Source organism: Bacillus rossius, chromosome 11 (genome assembly GCF_032445375.1).
Source record: "Bacillus rossius redtenbacheri isolate Brsri chromosome 11, Brsri_v3, whole genome shotgun sequence".
Classification (NCBI taxonomy): Eukaryota; Metazoa; Arthropoda; class Insecta; order Phasmatodea; family Bacillidae; genus Bacillus; species Bacillus rossius.
In genome coordinates this window covers 51331459-51347128 of record NC_086338.1, presented here as the reverse complement: position 1 = coordinate 51347128, position 15670 = coordinate 51331459, and the positions used below count along the sequence as shown (strand labels likewise).

Sequence of the window (15670 nt, the reverse complement as noted above, 5' to 3'; positions counted from 1 at the left end):
CATTTTAATTTATAAAAGGATTTATTTAATAGCTAGTTTAAGAAATATTATTTATGAAATGCGTTTATTTTAGTGAATAAAATACCGTTTTATAAATATACAAATTATATTTTTTTTAAGAAATAATCAACAAAAATGTGTTATTATGTACAGGCTACAAAATTACGTAAATTATTAAGAATAGAGACCCATTACTCTTCTAATTTGTTACCTTACAATTAGATATAGAAAAAAAGCCGTAATTAATACCCGAAAGGGAGAACGAGTGACGACTTTTGATAAGAGCCAGATCATGTGCACAGAACTAAAAGAAGGAGATCGGTAAAAGAACGAGCTAATGAACTGAGGAGCGAGGGATCTGGGAACTAGTTCGCGTAGTTCGTCTGTGGGAGCGCTCTTCCGAACTAGTTCGATCGCGAACTACACAAGTCTAGTCAGTTCCAAGCAGAGACGTTCCAAGTACTGATCTGAACTACGAAGACCAAAGATAAAGGGAGTACATATACACAATGAACTAGCTAGTTCAAAGACATAGATAGTATCGTTTGACTATCGTGAACTCTTAATTTTTATCTAATATTCTTTAGACATTTACATTACATATTGACATTAAAAAACGTGTCACGTAAATAAGTGTAATTACGTTAAATTTCAGATAGCCTATATAACCTGAAATTAAACTTTCATTACACATAGACCACACATTACAAAACTACACTAAAATTTAAAGAAACATAATAAAACTTACCTAATACGAAAAAAATCAGCTTAGGTTGTCACAGATGAGAAAACACTATACCATTATTTTATTTTGTAAACATGTGAAAATAAGCACTTTACTTGCAGAAAATAAATTAATACACATTCAAAAATGTAAGAAGTGTGTGAAAGAAAAACAATACGATAGTCGCTCATTTGTAATGGGAGATATTGTTTACAAGCATCAGATTACTGTGTGCCTCTTTTATTTATAGAAAAAGAAATGCCCATAAAACAAAAAGTCTGTAACGATTGTGTTGGTGCAATGTATGGAATATTTTGTTTAAACATTGGAAACCGCGATACAGTCCGCGACCGATGTAGTTCAATAGAACGGTTCCTAAAGAACTAGTCTTTGAAGTGACTAGTTCCGAACGAACTAGTTCGTTCCAAAGAACTATATTTCCCATCCCTAGTTCCCTTGCTTGATTTAAGAATACACGGAAAATCCCGCGTGTATGTATCACGAAATGCCTGAGAATAATGCGTATCACGTTTCGGGGGCATTTCCTTCCTCACTTGATTCCACTTCCGTTAATTCTGCACATAACACGTTTTTTATTAAAAACATGCAATAAATTCGTTTCCTAACCTGTAATAAACAAAATCAAAATTGGCTCAACTTTATCTGAAGAATCACAACATACGCTTATGCACGACACCATCTTGCCAAACTAAAAATGCTATTTAAACTGGTTCGTGATTGGTTGTAAGCGCATCAATGTAACTCAGGCGGCCAATAAGGAAAGATATACAATCGAACAACAAATTACGTGGTTCGCTGGCCTTCGACCAATAATATAACTCAATTACCGCACTTGTTTCCACAGCAACAACACATGGCAACAGCTTTCACAAACCATACAATAAAACATTTAAGGCAAACGGAAAATACATGTTTTAATAAACGTCTCGTACTTAAAATTCGTAAAAAATGAGACATCCTCGTACAATCGTAAAACGGACGTGATTTTCGTACATTTTACGAAAAAATCGTAAAGGTTGGCAAGTCTGCGTGACTCTATCTTCTAACCCTCCCCTTATTACCTCAGTCATAATTCTGAATATACGTATATCTGTTCCTACTATTACTGAAAGCCTAATATATTGGGCTACAAGGATTTAAAATCAACTAAATCCACAGGGCCTGATGACATACCCAATTTTATTTTAGTACCTCTTCTGCATCACATTTTTAATATCAATTTGAAACATAAGTTTTTCCCAATAAATGTAAAATAGCCAAAATGATGCAGAGTCATTTAAATGGTACAACATTAGATTTTTTAAACTACAGCCTAATTTCTTTACTCAATGGGTTTTCCAAATTTTTTTGTAATAATTATATCCTAGTTCCCAAATTTTCAACTACGCAATATATTACCCATTAATCAAGGTTTCAGGTCTAGAATGTCTACTACTACTAACCTACTTATGTACTTTTCTTAATCCTATATAATAATATGTAATAATAAAATAAAATATGCAGTTACCAATAGGGGTGAGGCATTTGCATGTTATTTCGACTTTGAAAATAACAAACCTCCACCCCCCCCCCCCGCCCCACGGTTAAAAAAAAATTTGTTGTCTGTAAAGTCGGTTTACGGACGATAGTTTAACGTGACAACATCATAACAAAACATTGATGAAATGATTGCATACTTTTATGAATAAAATTGAATCATTTTTATTGAATTATCACTATTTTGTATGGATACAAAGAAGGAGTGAAATTAAATCTACAATTTAATTGATAAATTTACTTTTATTTGCAGTCATTTATTCAAATATGTTTATTACTTTAACGAACAGATTATTTTAACTATAACTTTTATACATGTTTGCTATTTAACTTCTTCCAATCTGTGTTATTCTGTTAAGGATGGGACGATGATAGGAAAAGTAGGAAACGAATGGGAGTGTTTCAAGTTTAATGTGCCTTGAAAAAGTCAAATCGATGGTTGTTCCGATCGAGTGGAAGAGAGATAGATGCGGCGCAAGCGTACAATGAGCGTAACGGGACACTTTTTAGTGTGTTTAGCCAGCGTTCATCAATTTATTAGACGTTGTCACGTCAAAAAAAAACCTAAAATGAAATTCTGCGTAGGCTTCTGGAAAAAAAAGCACAATCTAACGAAGTTCCCCCGGATCGGTCCAACGGAACTCACCGCCGCGCCGCCGCTGCAGCAGCCCCACGGGCGACTTGTGCACCAGGTTGAACGGCTCCTTGATGAACTGCTGCGCCAGCGCGAGCGTGGCCAGGTCCGTCTCGAGGCCCTGCAGCGCGCTGAACGCCTTGCACTTCACCTTCTTGTCCGTGCTGAGCTGGTACACCGAGGCCAGGCCCTCCAGCTGGGCGGCCAGGTCGGCGAAGTCCCCGCGCGACAGGCAGCCCGCCAGCTCCTCGCAGCTCTGCAACCGGCCGTGCACAAGACTCTCCACTCGCTACTCCACGCTCTCGCCCTTCTTCACCGCCTGGCCCGACCCTCTACTCTACTGCATACTGTGACACACTTGGCATCAGGGCCGGTGCAAGGTAAATTGGCGCCCTAGGCGGACACCCCCAAAAAAATTTTCCTTGCCTCAAAATACATCACGCAAGCCTAAGATTTTGTCAACAATCCAATGTAAGCAGGCTTTGGATTTTTTTTATTATTTTATTACTTTTTTTTTTACTTATTACAAATCATAAAACAGGTCACCGTGGACTTTAAATAATTACTTACATCAGTATAAACATTCCAAACTGTTAGCAAAAATCCATTTTCGTCTAGTTTCAATAATCGTTAAAACATGTCGTATCAGCTGTTTATGTGTCGTGCTGCGCCGCCCCCCGGCTACTTGGCGCCTTGGGCGGTTGTCTGGTTCGCCTGTACGGACGCGCCGGCCCTGCGTGGCATAAACTGCATAAAGCATTTTAGACTTTTCTCCGCAAACGAGATTACTCCAGGACAGCAGCTGCATGGGGTTCCATAAGTGGCACAAGCTACGGAAACCATTTCTGGCAGCCCCTGATGATCATTACATAAACAAAAATATAGTTGTTTTGTGTATATTACCTATTGTTAATTAATATTATTTACTGGATGAAAATTTTGAGTTGTAGATATTTTTATATTACATTATTTTAATTTTCCGATAACTGAATATTGTACCTTATATGGCACAAATAGATTTTATTAAATAAAAAATTTAAAAATTAAGTTAAAAATTTTAAAATATTTTTGCTGTAATCTCCATGCTGTAAATGAAACACATATATTTTTTTCCCCCATAAATATAAAAAAATTCATGGAGTAGAGGGTTAAAGAGATGCTTAACAACAAAATCAAGGTGAAAAACATCAAGGAATAATACAAAAAAAACGGTACTTAATTAACTTTCGTTAATAATGTATACAGTGAAGTAATGCTATTGTTGTAAAAACCCAGTTTACTACTTTTCTCACTTGTTAAGCGGTTAAATTAAGGATTCATTATGTTGTAGAGTTCCGCGAGTGAAGGGAAGTGCGACCCCCTAGAGAGTGGCGTGACGCGGAGCGACGGGATGGGGAGAGTGCGAGTGTGTCAGTGGCGGATCCAAGGGGGGACACCAGGGGCAAGTCCCCCCCCCCCCCTGAAAAACCAGTTGTCTGCTACATTAATATTGCCGACAAAAATGATTGTTTCTGAAACCGATAAAATATTTTAATATAATTAATGAATTTCTTGTATAGAATCATACAATCTGGTGGTCAGATGTTATGTACAGTGTGAGTAGATTAAATACAAATTTAGTAATTTTAAGGCTTTTTTTTTTCTCTGGCTACTCTGAAATCCTAGAGTGCCCCCCCCTCCGAGGTGAACCTCTGGATCCGCCAGTGTATATGAGTGGCGCGAGACTGTGTGTGTGGACGGACAGGCGCGAGGTAAAGGGGCGAACCACTGTCGAGCCTGGCTCCAGCGAGGAGTTGTGAACTGCGGAACTACTTGACGGACATCAAGCGACTTGAGAGTAAACATTTTTTAAATGCCAGTGATTAAGTGATCAGACGTTTTTATGTACAATTTCTAGGATCGCACCGGCGGACATGCCCCCCGCGAAGCACGGACGACCGGAAGCGAGCAGTCTGTAGTCTGCGGTGCGTACCTGCTGCTCAACCTTGCCCTCGTGACTGATCTTCACGTCCTTGACGGCGCCGGACGGCTCCAGCATCACCTCCAGGTAGAACATGTCCGAGGAGATGAACCAGTCCAGGCCCGACGGCCCAGCTGTGAACTTGAGCCTGCGGGCACGCGAGCACAGCGTAGCGTAGCATAGCTGCTCGTGCCCTACCGTTCAGCACAGCACAGACACAATCAGGGGCGCAACAACTAAATTTCCGAAGGGGGGGGGGGGGGGGGGGCAATATACCTTTTCATAAAGAATCATCGATCCCCCCCATTGAAGCGGGGGGTCCTCCCCCGGGAAAAATTTTGTATTTCAAGGTGGAAAATTGTGATATTTAAGCAGTTTTATTATCTAAAAATTGATTTACACAGCACTTTCTTTGCCCCTGTTTGCCCCCACTTCAAGGTTTTCTGAGGGGGGGGGGGGGCAAAATACCCTCCCCCCCCCCCCCTGTTGTTGCGCCCCTGGACACAATGGCAACTTTCAAAATTCAATATCACGTGGAGCCGTGTCTCCGTCACTTCGCAGTCGAGTCCCGCCGATCCGAAAATTTTGTCTAACGCAAACACGTTTAGGCTAGAAAATATTTTTCATAAACTTGATTTTTTTTTTTTAAGTATTTAAAAAATTATTTAGATGTCTTGAGTCAATTATTAACATTATAAAGATTGTGTTCTTAAAAATGTTATATACTGTTATGCAATAAATCAATGCTAAAAGAGATGTACGTATTTTAAATAAAACCTTCTTGCACTGTGTCAGTTATTCGGCTAATTAATCCGAACAGGTCTCTACCCCAATTAGTTCTGATTGCACTGTGTCAGTTATTCGGCTAATCCGAACAGATCTCTACCCCAATTAGTTCTGATTATCGGGACTCCACTGTACAAGGTAGCCACAATAATCTGTAATAAAATTTCAGTAACTTTTCCCTGACTTTTCATTACCAAAAGTACAAAATGTACAGCATTTTTAAAAAAAAATAATTTACCTATTTTGCAAGTTTCAGAAAGAAATAAAGAGGATCCAACTTCCAACATCCAATGGCCAAAGAGGGTAAAATAAATTAATGTTTGTGAAAGATACCCTGAAAACCACACATTGGAGACCCTGAGTGGCCTTTGTGCGACTCGTACGGTACATTTCCCTCCAATTATATTTTTAATTGATAGTATACACATGTAGGAAGGTTTCTATATACCATCTATCTCATATTCTATTCAATTAATATAATCATGTTGATGTAAATTTCCGTACTTGCGTGAAATGACTCAGGCCGTTGTTGTTCCAAGTGTGCTGTAGTATGATGCAGTGCAGTAAAATCAGTCTGTATTCAGGCACTTGCCTACCTGGGCATACATATGGTGTACCGAGCTTCAGCAAAAGCCACGTGATTTAAAAAATATTCAAGATATCTGAATGGTGTCTAATTATGAAAAGCATTTAAGAATACACTGATGGTGGATGATTGATCCTCTTTCTGAATTTTGTTTTTAAACTGTATTTTTTTTTAGAAAAAGTGAAAATGGCTAGAAGGTGTGTTTTCAGAATAATTATTAAGTGTGAAACATCCTGTACAGATTCTCAAAAGAAATCAAGGGACTTGCATTACACTTTATCTTAATTTCTCAGTCATGTAATGCTGAGAAAAGAATCCCATAGTTTGGCTATGCATGGCAAGAAGACAGTTCAGAGCCTTGAGCTTAGAAGTGTTACCGTGCTAGAAGTACCAGTGAGCGTCACACTTACCTCCCGTCTCAATAACACCCAGATGTGCACACACATAAAATGAGCTATTGTTAGAGACCGGAAAAATTCGCGGATTCATATAGCGACAGGCTCGAATCCAAACTCGTTAACCTTCATGCTCATTCAGTGATTGGACTACAGAATACCTGGGGAACTATGAGCCAATAAAAAAATGCTCAACAAAAGAAGTATCCAATCACAAGCATCCGAGTTAACAGGTGTAACGAGTTAGTAGCCAATGGGCAGGTGCATTTTACCCGAGTACATGGAGTGTTGTTGAGTCTATCCTAGAGGTCATTGATGGCGCAAATTTTTCCAGTCCCTAGCTATAGTGAGAAATAATGATGCAGTTACAGTTAGACAAAAAAAATTTGATTAAGAATATTGCCTGACTTTTTACAAGTGTTTAGGATATCCACAAAAACCAGTAAAAAAATACAACTTCCCTGATTTACTATAAACATTATTACAAATTTCCCTATTTTCTTAAAAAAATAATTTACCTACTGTGAAGTATTCTGAAAGGATTAAAAAAAACCCAACGTCCGCAATATCACCATAGCTAACCTAGTTTGAACAAAACCTCGCAAATGTAATTTTATAGTGAATGACGGTTTTCGTTCCAATTAGGTACTATCACCAGGGAGGGATGTTCTACGACTTTTCCAGGATTTATAGTAAAGTCCCTTACCAAACCAGTTTTCCTGACTATCCAGAATTCGGACACTGATGATGAATATACCTGGTGTAGAAGTGAACAACAAACTTATTATTTTAATTCCAAAAATTATTATTTTAAACTTTCAATTATTTAATATTTTTACACTTTAGTAGGGTTATAACTCATTAGGGGGAAAAAAATACACTTATTAATTATTTTTATCACAGCTTCCTAAATTAATGTGTTGTTCTGAAGCAGTTAAATCTGTAGCTGAAGAATATTAAAAAAAAAAAAAAAAATTGTTTAAAGTAAACCAGTGAACCAAAGTATTTTATCACTTGTTTCTTAATTTACTTTTGTTTCATGTCAATGATGAAAATGTGCTTTAAGTAGATACTGTTGAATAAAAGAGGCTTAGAACCACTTTAGCTAAGTTTGTTTAAAAAAAATATGAAACATTTTCTTTTCTACATCATTTTGAATTTTAAAAAAATAAAGTACTAGATATGAAGGTAAGTTAAACATACAAAAAACACAACACAGATGTATAAAAAGTACTAGCAGTGGAGACCCTGAGTGCGTCCGTGCTAAATCCACAGGGCCTGATGACAGTGGCGTAGAAGCAGCCCCCCCCCGTATTAAAACGGGGGGTCCGGGGAGTTCCTCCCCCGGGAAAAATTTGGATTTTAAGGTGTAAAATAGTGCTATTTTAGCAATTTTCGGTTCTTAAATTTAAATATTCTAATGGTAAATTTTTTTTTAATTTTTAATATAAAATTTGTTTGAGTGATGAATAAGAAATTAATTAAAGATTTGGTGCTAGGGGGGGGGGGGGGGGGGGTGTGGTGTTTTGAACCCCTAAAACCCCCTCCCCTGGCTACGCCCCTGCCTGATGACATACCCAATTTTATTTTAGTACCTCTTCTGCATCACATTTTTTAATATCCATTTGAAACAAAAAGTTTTTTCCCCAATAAATGTAAAAACAGTCGAAATGATTCGGTCGCTGAAACGGTGCAGCACCCACCCCAGCTGGCGAGAGACGCTCTCCAGCCGCTCCACCATGCCCTGCAGCGTGGTGACCTTGATGGAATGCTGCAGCGTGTCGAGGCACTTCTGCAGCTGGGCACGCTCGACGCTGTCCACCGAGTAGCGCTTCTCCTGCGACCAACACCGTGCCAAACAGCCGCGCTCCCCAGACACGCCGCAGACGACGGGCGCCAAGCTCCCGAGGGAGAACAGTGAAGGAAGGGAAACACTTTACAACGGGAAAACTAAGGAATGTATCCGCCATCCACTATTAGTATCCTCTTAAGGGCTTCGCCCACCCGGGCACACACACACGGTGTGCAGAGCTTCAGGAAAAACAACGCGATTTCAAAACTACTCAAGATATCCGAGTGGGGTATGTCTACGAAAAGCATTTAAGAGTTCGCCGAGGCCCGAAAAGCACTTTTAATTTCGGATCATGTTTTTAAACTGTATTTCTAAAAGAGTTAAAATGGCTAAAAACGCATGTTTTCAGAGTAATTTCTAGGCGTAAAACAACCATTGCAGATTATTAAAAGCACTTAAGGGACTTGCATTACACCTTTATCTTCATTTATCGGCCATATAATGTTACGGTCACCGCTCAAATTTCACAGTTGTCCTGTGACGGCGGGAAGACTGGGCGCCAGTTCAGAGCCTTGCGCTTAGAGGCGATACCGTGCTAAAAATACCATCGAGCGTCGCACTTATCATCCCGCCTCACTAACACACATACACCCCTGACGAGGCGGACCCCTTAAGAAATTAAAAAATATGGAGCTTTCGAGAACCCCTTTACTTCATCGCCTTCACCACTATCACGAGGTACAAAACATTTTTTTTTTTTTGCAATACCTCAAAAAAATCTTTCAAGAAAATAACAATGCTAAATAGTTTAAGCACAAAATATAATTTTGTAGGTTTAGTTCAGTTCTTACAAATGAGCCCCTACTGTCCAGAATTATCTGTGGCGCACACGTCTAACCCAAGCACAGTGTTTGTCTGAAATTTGTAGCTCTAAAATCTCATTTGTACACTAAATAAATCTACTTTATATGTTCAATTTTTTTAAAATTTTAAGTTTTTAATTTAAAGGTGAGATAAAAAATACAAAAAAAATCACAACCATTTTTATTTAGAAAATATAATCATGTAGCCCGAAATTCGCCATTGTACTGCATATGTGCAGAGCCTTGTAAAATTGGGCATAAAAGAACATTAAAATACCAGCATTTCTCAATTACTTGCAAACATATCAGACTTTATTAATGAGTTTGTAAAAGTTTTTAGTGAAATTTAAGGACTTTTAAGGGTCCTTATTCAATTAAAGACAAATTAAGGACTTTTTAAAGATATTAAGGAGGTGTATAATCCATGACAATCCATTTTGACACAAATTAAAAAAAAAAAGCTTCACACTACACGAGATGCCTGTTTATAAGACATTAGGCATTTGGTAATTATTTATTTATAGCTTACTTTTTTTTTCACACCTCGTAAATGTATATAGAGTAATGACAAACAATAGACAGTCTAAAATTATAGTAAAAGATCTTTATTTATGGAAAACAAACTTGAAAGTAGTGATTAATAGATCACATGTTAAACTAAAACTTATTCATGAATTTATAAACTGTTAGATTTAATTTTAAGTTTATTATGGTTCTAGTTAAGTCTATAAATAATATCATTATTGGCATATAGAGTACACAAAGTTGAACGTAAATGAGAATTAAATTGGGGGAATTCCCAAGCCGGCATTATCAAGGAGCTAGTTGCAACTGATTTTAGAAAATAACAATTGTGAACATAGAATGAGTCAAGGTAAACTCTGCAGTCTGCAAAGGGAATCAGGCTGGGTCCAGGGAAGTTCTTTAGAATAATTAGTTGGATCAAATCATGATGAATTTTTTTTTCTCTTTGGGTTGGTATTACTAAACAGTGATGGAATCCATCTCCATCAGTTGTTATTGGCCAATACTCTGACAAAACAAGTCAAAGACACTAAGTACAGTTACAGAAGTGATGCTTGTATTTCAGAAATGTTTAAAACTCTAAAAATACAATTTGCATGATCAGTACAACATCTGCAAGACAAGATGGAGGAGCATTTTATAAGAAAATGTTAAAAAAAATATTCTGTTGAATATTTTGCTAAAGGTAGCCACTGTATGCCGGGTTTATACTTTATAAACTATACAAGGAAGTAACATAAAAACAACGAATATTACAATTGTTTGTAAAGCAAGAAAATCGCAAAACATCACCAAACCCTATAACTTACAATTGTAAAACAGTAGCAAACATTAATCTTCCCTTGGCTTCTTTTGATAATTCATATTTATCATGAAAACAAAAGCAACTATCAACAATGTAACTTAAAAGTGTTATTTCTTTCACTGTGCATGGCGTATGTAATAAAAATAACATCGTGCTATTCTATGCACATATCGTCTGCATCTTTAAAAGTTTTCAGAACACTTCTCTTCAAATATGGTCATCAAAAATGGAAGCCAAAAAACAAGAAAGTTGGAAGTTGATATTTTACTGTGCCTCACGTAGGTTATAAACCAGTGCCCTAAAATGTGGTTGCAGAAAATTTTGCATCTTGCATTCTTGCATAGTTTATAAACTTGAGAAAGAAGACATTGCAGATCACAATGTCATCACTATATGCATTGGGCTGGATAGAAGGGGTCATTTCGGTGAGTACTACTGCAGAGCCATTTGACTCATGCCTGCATGAGATATTGTGAGACTGACCCATTATATTTACTGGAAATAGAAGGGTTCAATATGTGTGCCCAAATTTTTCCGAGTATTCTTTTTCAATAAACCGTGCATTACATCAAGTTCACTTTTAATTTATACATCTACTTTTCTTTCCAAAAGAGCTAATAATATGTTGTTGATAATGTAACATTTAGAACCTTACTTATTTTATGGCATCTACTTGAAGTAAATTTGTAAGTACATCAGTTCAATCTGTAAGAAGCCAAGCTCATCAAATAGTGTACAATGTCACGATGTGTATAAAGTAAAAAAATTAACGTACAAGACAATGCTGATGAATCAACCAGTGTTCGTACTGGAGTTTCAGAATTATTGTTAAAAATAATTTTGGCAGAAGGTAAGGCACTGAAATGTTAAAGTCATTAACTCATTATGATTATAATACTCCAAACAAATAGTACCTACGTATATATCATTTTTACTGGCCTAATAACGCGAAAATGTTGTACGTGAACACTTTCCTGGCTTCCCTTTGCTGAACCAATAAAAGAAGAGAAAAATGCACAGTACAAAAATTCAGCATTTTTTTTCCTTATGTGTCATATACTGACACATTACAGAACCTATTTTAGTTTTGGAAATGTGATCTGTGTAATGTAGGTATCTAATGCTCACAGCAATCAAGGGGCGGATATGCATATAAAAAAACATAAATGAATAAACAAAAATAAATCTACAACTGTTTTTTTGTAATAACCAGCTACTAATTTGTCATCTGATAATGCACTTCTGCTTGTAGAATTTTTGAAAATAATACCTTCCAAATTTGCTTAAAGTTAATTTTAAAACACGCGTGACCTGGAAATTTTACGAATTCACTTGGTGTCGGGCTAGAATTCAAAGCCTTATGTTCGCTCTGCCAATGTTTGCTTTTCAACTAGCTGATTTCTAAGTGAGAACTACATACCTGATTCACTTGTGCTTTTCTCCTAGCTGAACACTGTTGGCTCACGATCGTAGAGGAGCATGTACAAACAACGGCAGTCCAATCATGAACACATTATAAGAGTACAAAATTTTGAATTCTAGCTTGCGGCCACATGGATCCGCGGAATTTCCGAACCTCTGGCGATAGACACAGGGCCGGTGCAAGGTAAATTGGCGCCCTAGGCAAAAAACCTTAATGCACCCCAAAAAATTTTTCCTTGCCTCAAAATACATCACGTAAGCCTAAGATTTTGTCAACAATCAAATGTAAGCAGGCTTGTTTTTTTTTTTTACTTTTTTACTTATTACAAATCATAAACAGGTCACCGTGGACTTTAAATAATTACTTATATCAATGTAAACACTCCAAACTGTTACAAAAATCCATTTTAATCTAGTTTCAATAATCGTTAAACATATTATATGAGCTGTTATGTGTCGTGCTGCGCCGCCCCCAGCTACTTGGCGCCCTGGGCGGTTGCCTAGTTCACCTGTATGGACGCGCCGGCCCTGGATAGACATACTGTTGCAGTTGATGATAAATAATTTTAAAAAATTAACATTTACTGAAGCAATAGCCATTACCTACCAGCAGCTGCATTCTCAGAGTCTTTGCTGTCTCCACAAGGGACTTGAACTGCCCAGCCTTCGAGCGTAGCTTCTCCATCAGCAGTTCCATCTGCCATGCCTTGGTTTTGTCCACACCTGCCGAGCAAGTGCACGCGCGGACTTTAACATACAGCTACTCTTTATACGGTACTTACGTACAGTGGCGTAGCCAGGATTTGTGTATTGGGGGTGTTAAGAAGCATGACCCCCCCCCCCCCCCCACGAATTAAAGTGGGGGGTCCGGGGGTCATCCCCCGGGAAAATTTGGATTTAAAGGTGTAAAATAGTGCTATTTTAGCAGTTTTCGGTACTTAAATTTTAATATTATAATGGTAAAATTTTTATTAACTTTAATATGAAATTTGGTTGAGTGATGAATAAGAAATTAATTAAAGATTTGGTGCAAGGGGGGGGGGGGGGGGGTTGAACTCCTAAATTCCCCCCCCGCCCCGGCTACGCCCCTGCTAACGTAATAACACCACCGCAGCTACAGATTTTAAGTGGTTTATTCTCCATATCCAAGATACATAATTCACGCACGTAATTGTTCCAATCTATAACAGTTTTATCTGATAAATCCAGTTGCTTTTCACAAAATTTTTAATGATTGCTTAGGAGTTACCAATTTAAGATGTAGCTATCCTGACCTAACCAACCATTCACATGATTTCACGGAATTTTTAATGTAGCGATACCAACCCAATCAACCGTCCACAATATTTCAAAGTATTTATTAACATCTCTAACCTAAAGTAACACAATTTTACATTATTTTTAATGTCGCTGTACTAACCCAACCAACCGTTCACAATAGTGCTTCCCTCAAATCAGTTTTTTTTTAAGTCCCACTCGCTGATCACACTGTCTTAAATTACATTTCCAAACCTTACGTTTATCAAAATAAAGTTTCATGTCATGGGAATTGGTAACATTTAATTTTTTTTTTGGTAAAATATTTCGATCCGGAAAAAATAAATTTGCATCTTGTCCTGTTTTCGGCAAATCCCAAATACGCATTTTCGTAGCACTAAAAAATGGCGTCAAAATTCAGCAAACAACAAGGCAACAAGGAATCCAAAAGATAACTGCGTGCGCGTGCTAACAACAAGATTGCTCTTTATTGGTGCATTAGCGCAACTTCTGCTGCGGTGGCGTTAATACGTAAGTAACCTTTATACTTTCAGGGCAAGTCCTAGATGACCATGATCGATTAGTCAGCTTGTGATGGTGAGGTATGGAATCACTCAACCATGGCTCACTGGGTTTCCCCCCACTGAGGGTAATTTATTTACTTGAATTTCTTTTCCTAATCATTCTGTAAAACAGCAAAGCTGTAGCTGTATTATTTCATAACCTGAGATGGAATTATTTTTGAGTAGCATGTTGTGAGTAGCTGTATGTCATTGCGAAGGGGAGTTATTTCAAATTTCCATGGTTAGACATTTGCAAATGGTGCTCATTCTTGCACAAAAGAAAAGTTTGTTGGGTTAGGTTAACTACATTAATAAAATGTATTTAATACTAAATGAATAGATAATATCAATACATAATTATTCAAGCTTTCCTTAACTAATCGAGCGTTCAGAAGTTTTTACAGTATTTTAAAAGTAGCTAACCTAACCAACCTGTCACACAATTGTAAAGAAATTTTAAGTAGCTAACCTGACCTACGATTAAAACAGTAAACGACTTGAAATGATTAGAAAAATATTAGATAGGCCTAATGCATTTTTCAATCATCATTCCACATCACGAATTCCAGTTTATCCCTTGATCCTCGTGGCATGATCATGATTATATTGATCCTGTGGAATATGGAGTTTGCTGTTTTAATTTTCACAATGCAAAAAAATTATACCAGGGCTTGTAAAATTTTTTTGTAGGCTATATATTTTACATTGATAATTTTTTGTTATATCACAAGTTTTTAATATGTCCAGAATCTTTCGAAATACTAAATGAAAACAGCAAGCATCATGTACCATAGGATAAATGTATATAAGGATCACTACACCTAATATTTCAAGTAGTTTACTAGTAGTTTGTTGTTTTAACGGTTGACTGGGTTAGGTTAGCAACATTTAAATTTCTGTAAAATAGAATGGGCAGTTATTTACGTTAAATTAGTAAAATTAAAAATAGTGTAAAGCAAGCGTGAATGATTGGTCGAGTTAGCAACAATAATGAACTCTCTTTTACAAGAGAGAACAAACATTATCTCAAAAATTCAATTTTTAAATTTTTATTTTTACGATGTGGTTTGTACGGAAGCGGTTATCTGTTGACTCGTGTTATAAAATGTTGCATGTAATAACTTAATAATAATCTAAATCAGCAACAAATTCCAATAACTATTTGTATGATTTCTCTCATGGCTTGATATAGTTATACATTAAAATACCACTAGATATAGTTATTTACACACATAAACAAAAACTTACCACTGCTCTGAGCAGGATCAGTTCCCAATACGTTCATAGTTTCAGTTATTTTAACCTAACACAATCCAATTAAAAAGGAGTGTACCGAAAAAAATATATAAAAAATGTTTTAAATAGAACTGGATATTACACTTGTTTGGCTAATAATATACTCTGTAAAAAATTCGTATCTATTATTTTAATTTTAGTAGCGATGACACTCGCACATACCATGATTTCAAAATTAAAACATATATGCATAGAAAAAGAAAAATATACACAATATAGAGCGTATATGTGTTACGTAGCCTACCTCTAATACAACGGCCATAAGTCAAATTTCTTTATTTGAAATACTGAGTTGTAAAATAAAATTTTTTTGAAGTTATTTATGCTTTAACGAAAGAAATATCTCAATATAGAAAAAATATATTATGTAATAAAAACTTTTGATACTAATTGGGCGTACACTTATAAAATAAATTGGGCACCAAGTCCTGCTGTTCAGTAGATTTTAAATTGAAAAATTTAAAGGCCGCTTGCAGAGTCACGTAAGTAAAATCTAAGTATACGC

At 36.7% G+C, this 15670-nt stretch overlaps 1 protein-coding gene across 1 annotated transcript in view; it reads right to left on the bottom strand.

The window, feature by feature from the left end:
• The window catches only part of LOC134536962 (mediator of RNA polymerase II transcription subunit 1), a 41271-nt gene extending 25899 nt beyond the window's left edge, over positions 1 to 15372 (bottom strand). Inside the window, exons 1-5 of the mRNA XM_063377074.1 lie at positions 15118 to 15372; positions 12657 to 12772; positions 8346 to 8479; positions 4888 to 5023; positions 2928 to 3171 (exon numbers count right to left, since the gene is read on the bottom strand). Of these exons, the coding sequence (XP_063233144.1) occupies positions 2928 to 3171; positions 4888 to 5023; positions 8346 to 8479; positions 12657 to 12772; positions 15118 to 15154 (667 nt within the window). The 5' untranslated portion in view covers positions 15155 to 15372. The remainder of the gene's footprint in view (positions 1 to 2927; positions 3172 to 4887; positions 5024 to 8345; positions 8480 to 12656; positions 12773 to 15117) is intronic.
• Between the last annotated feature and the right edge of the window lie 298 nt (positions 15373 to 15670).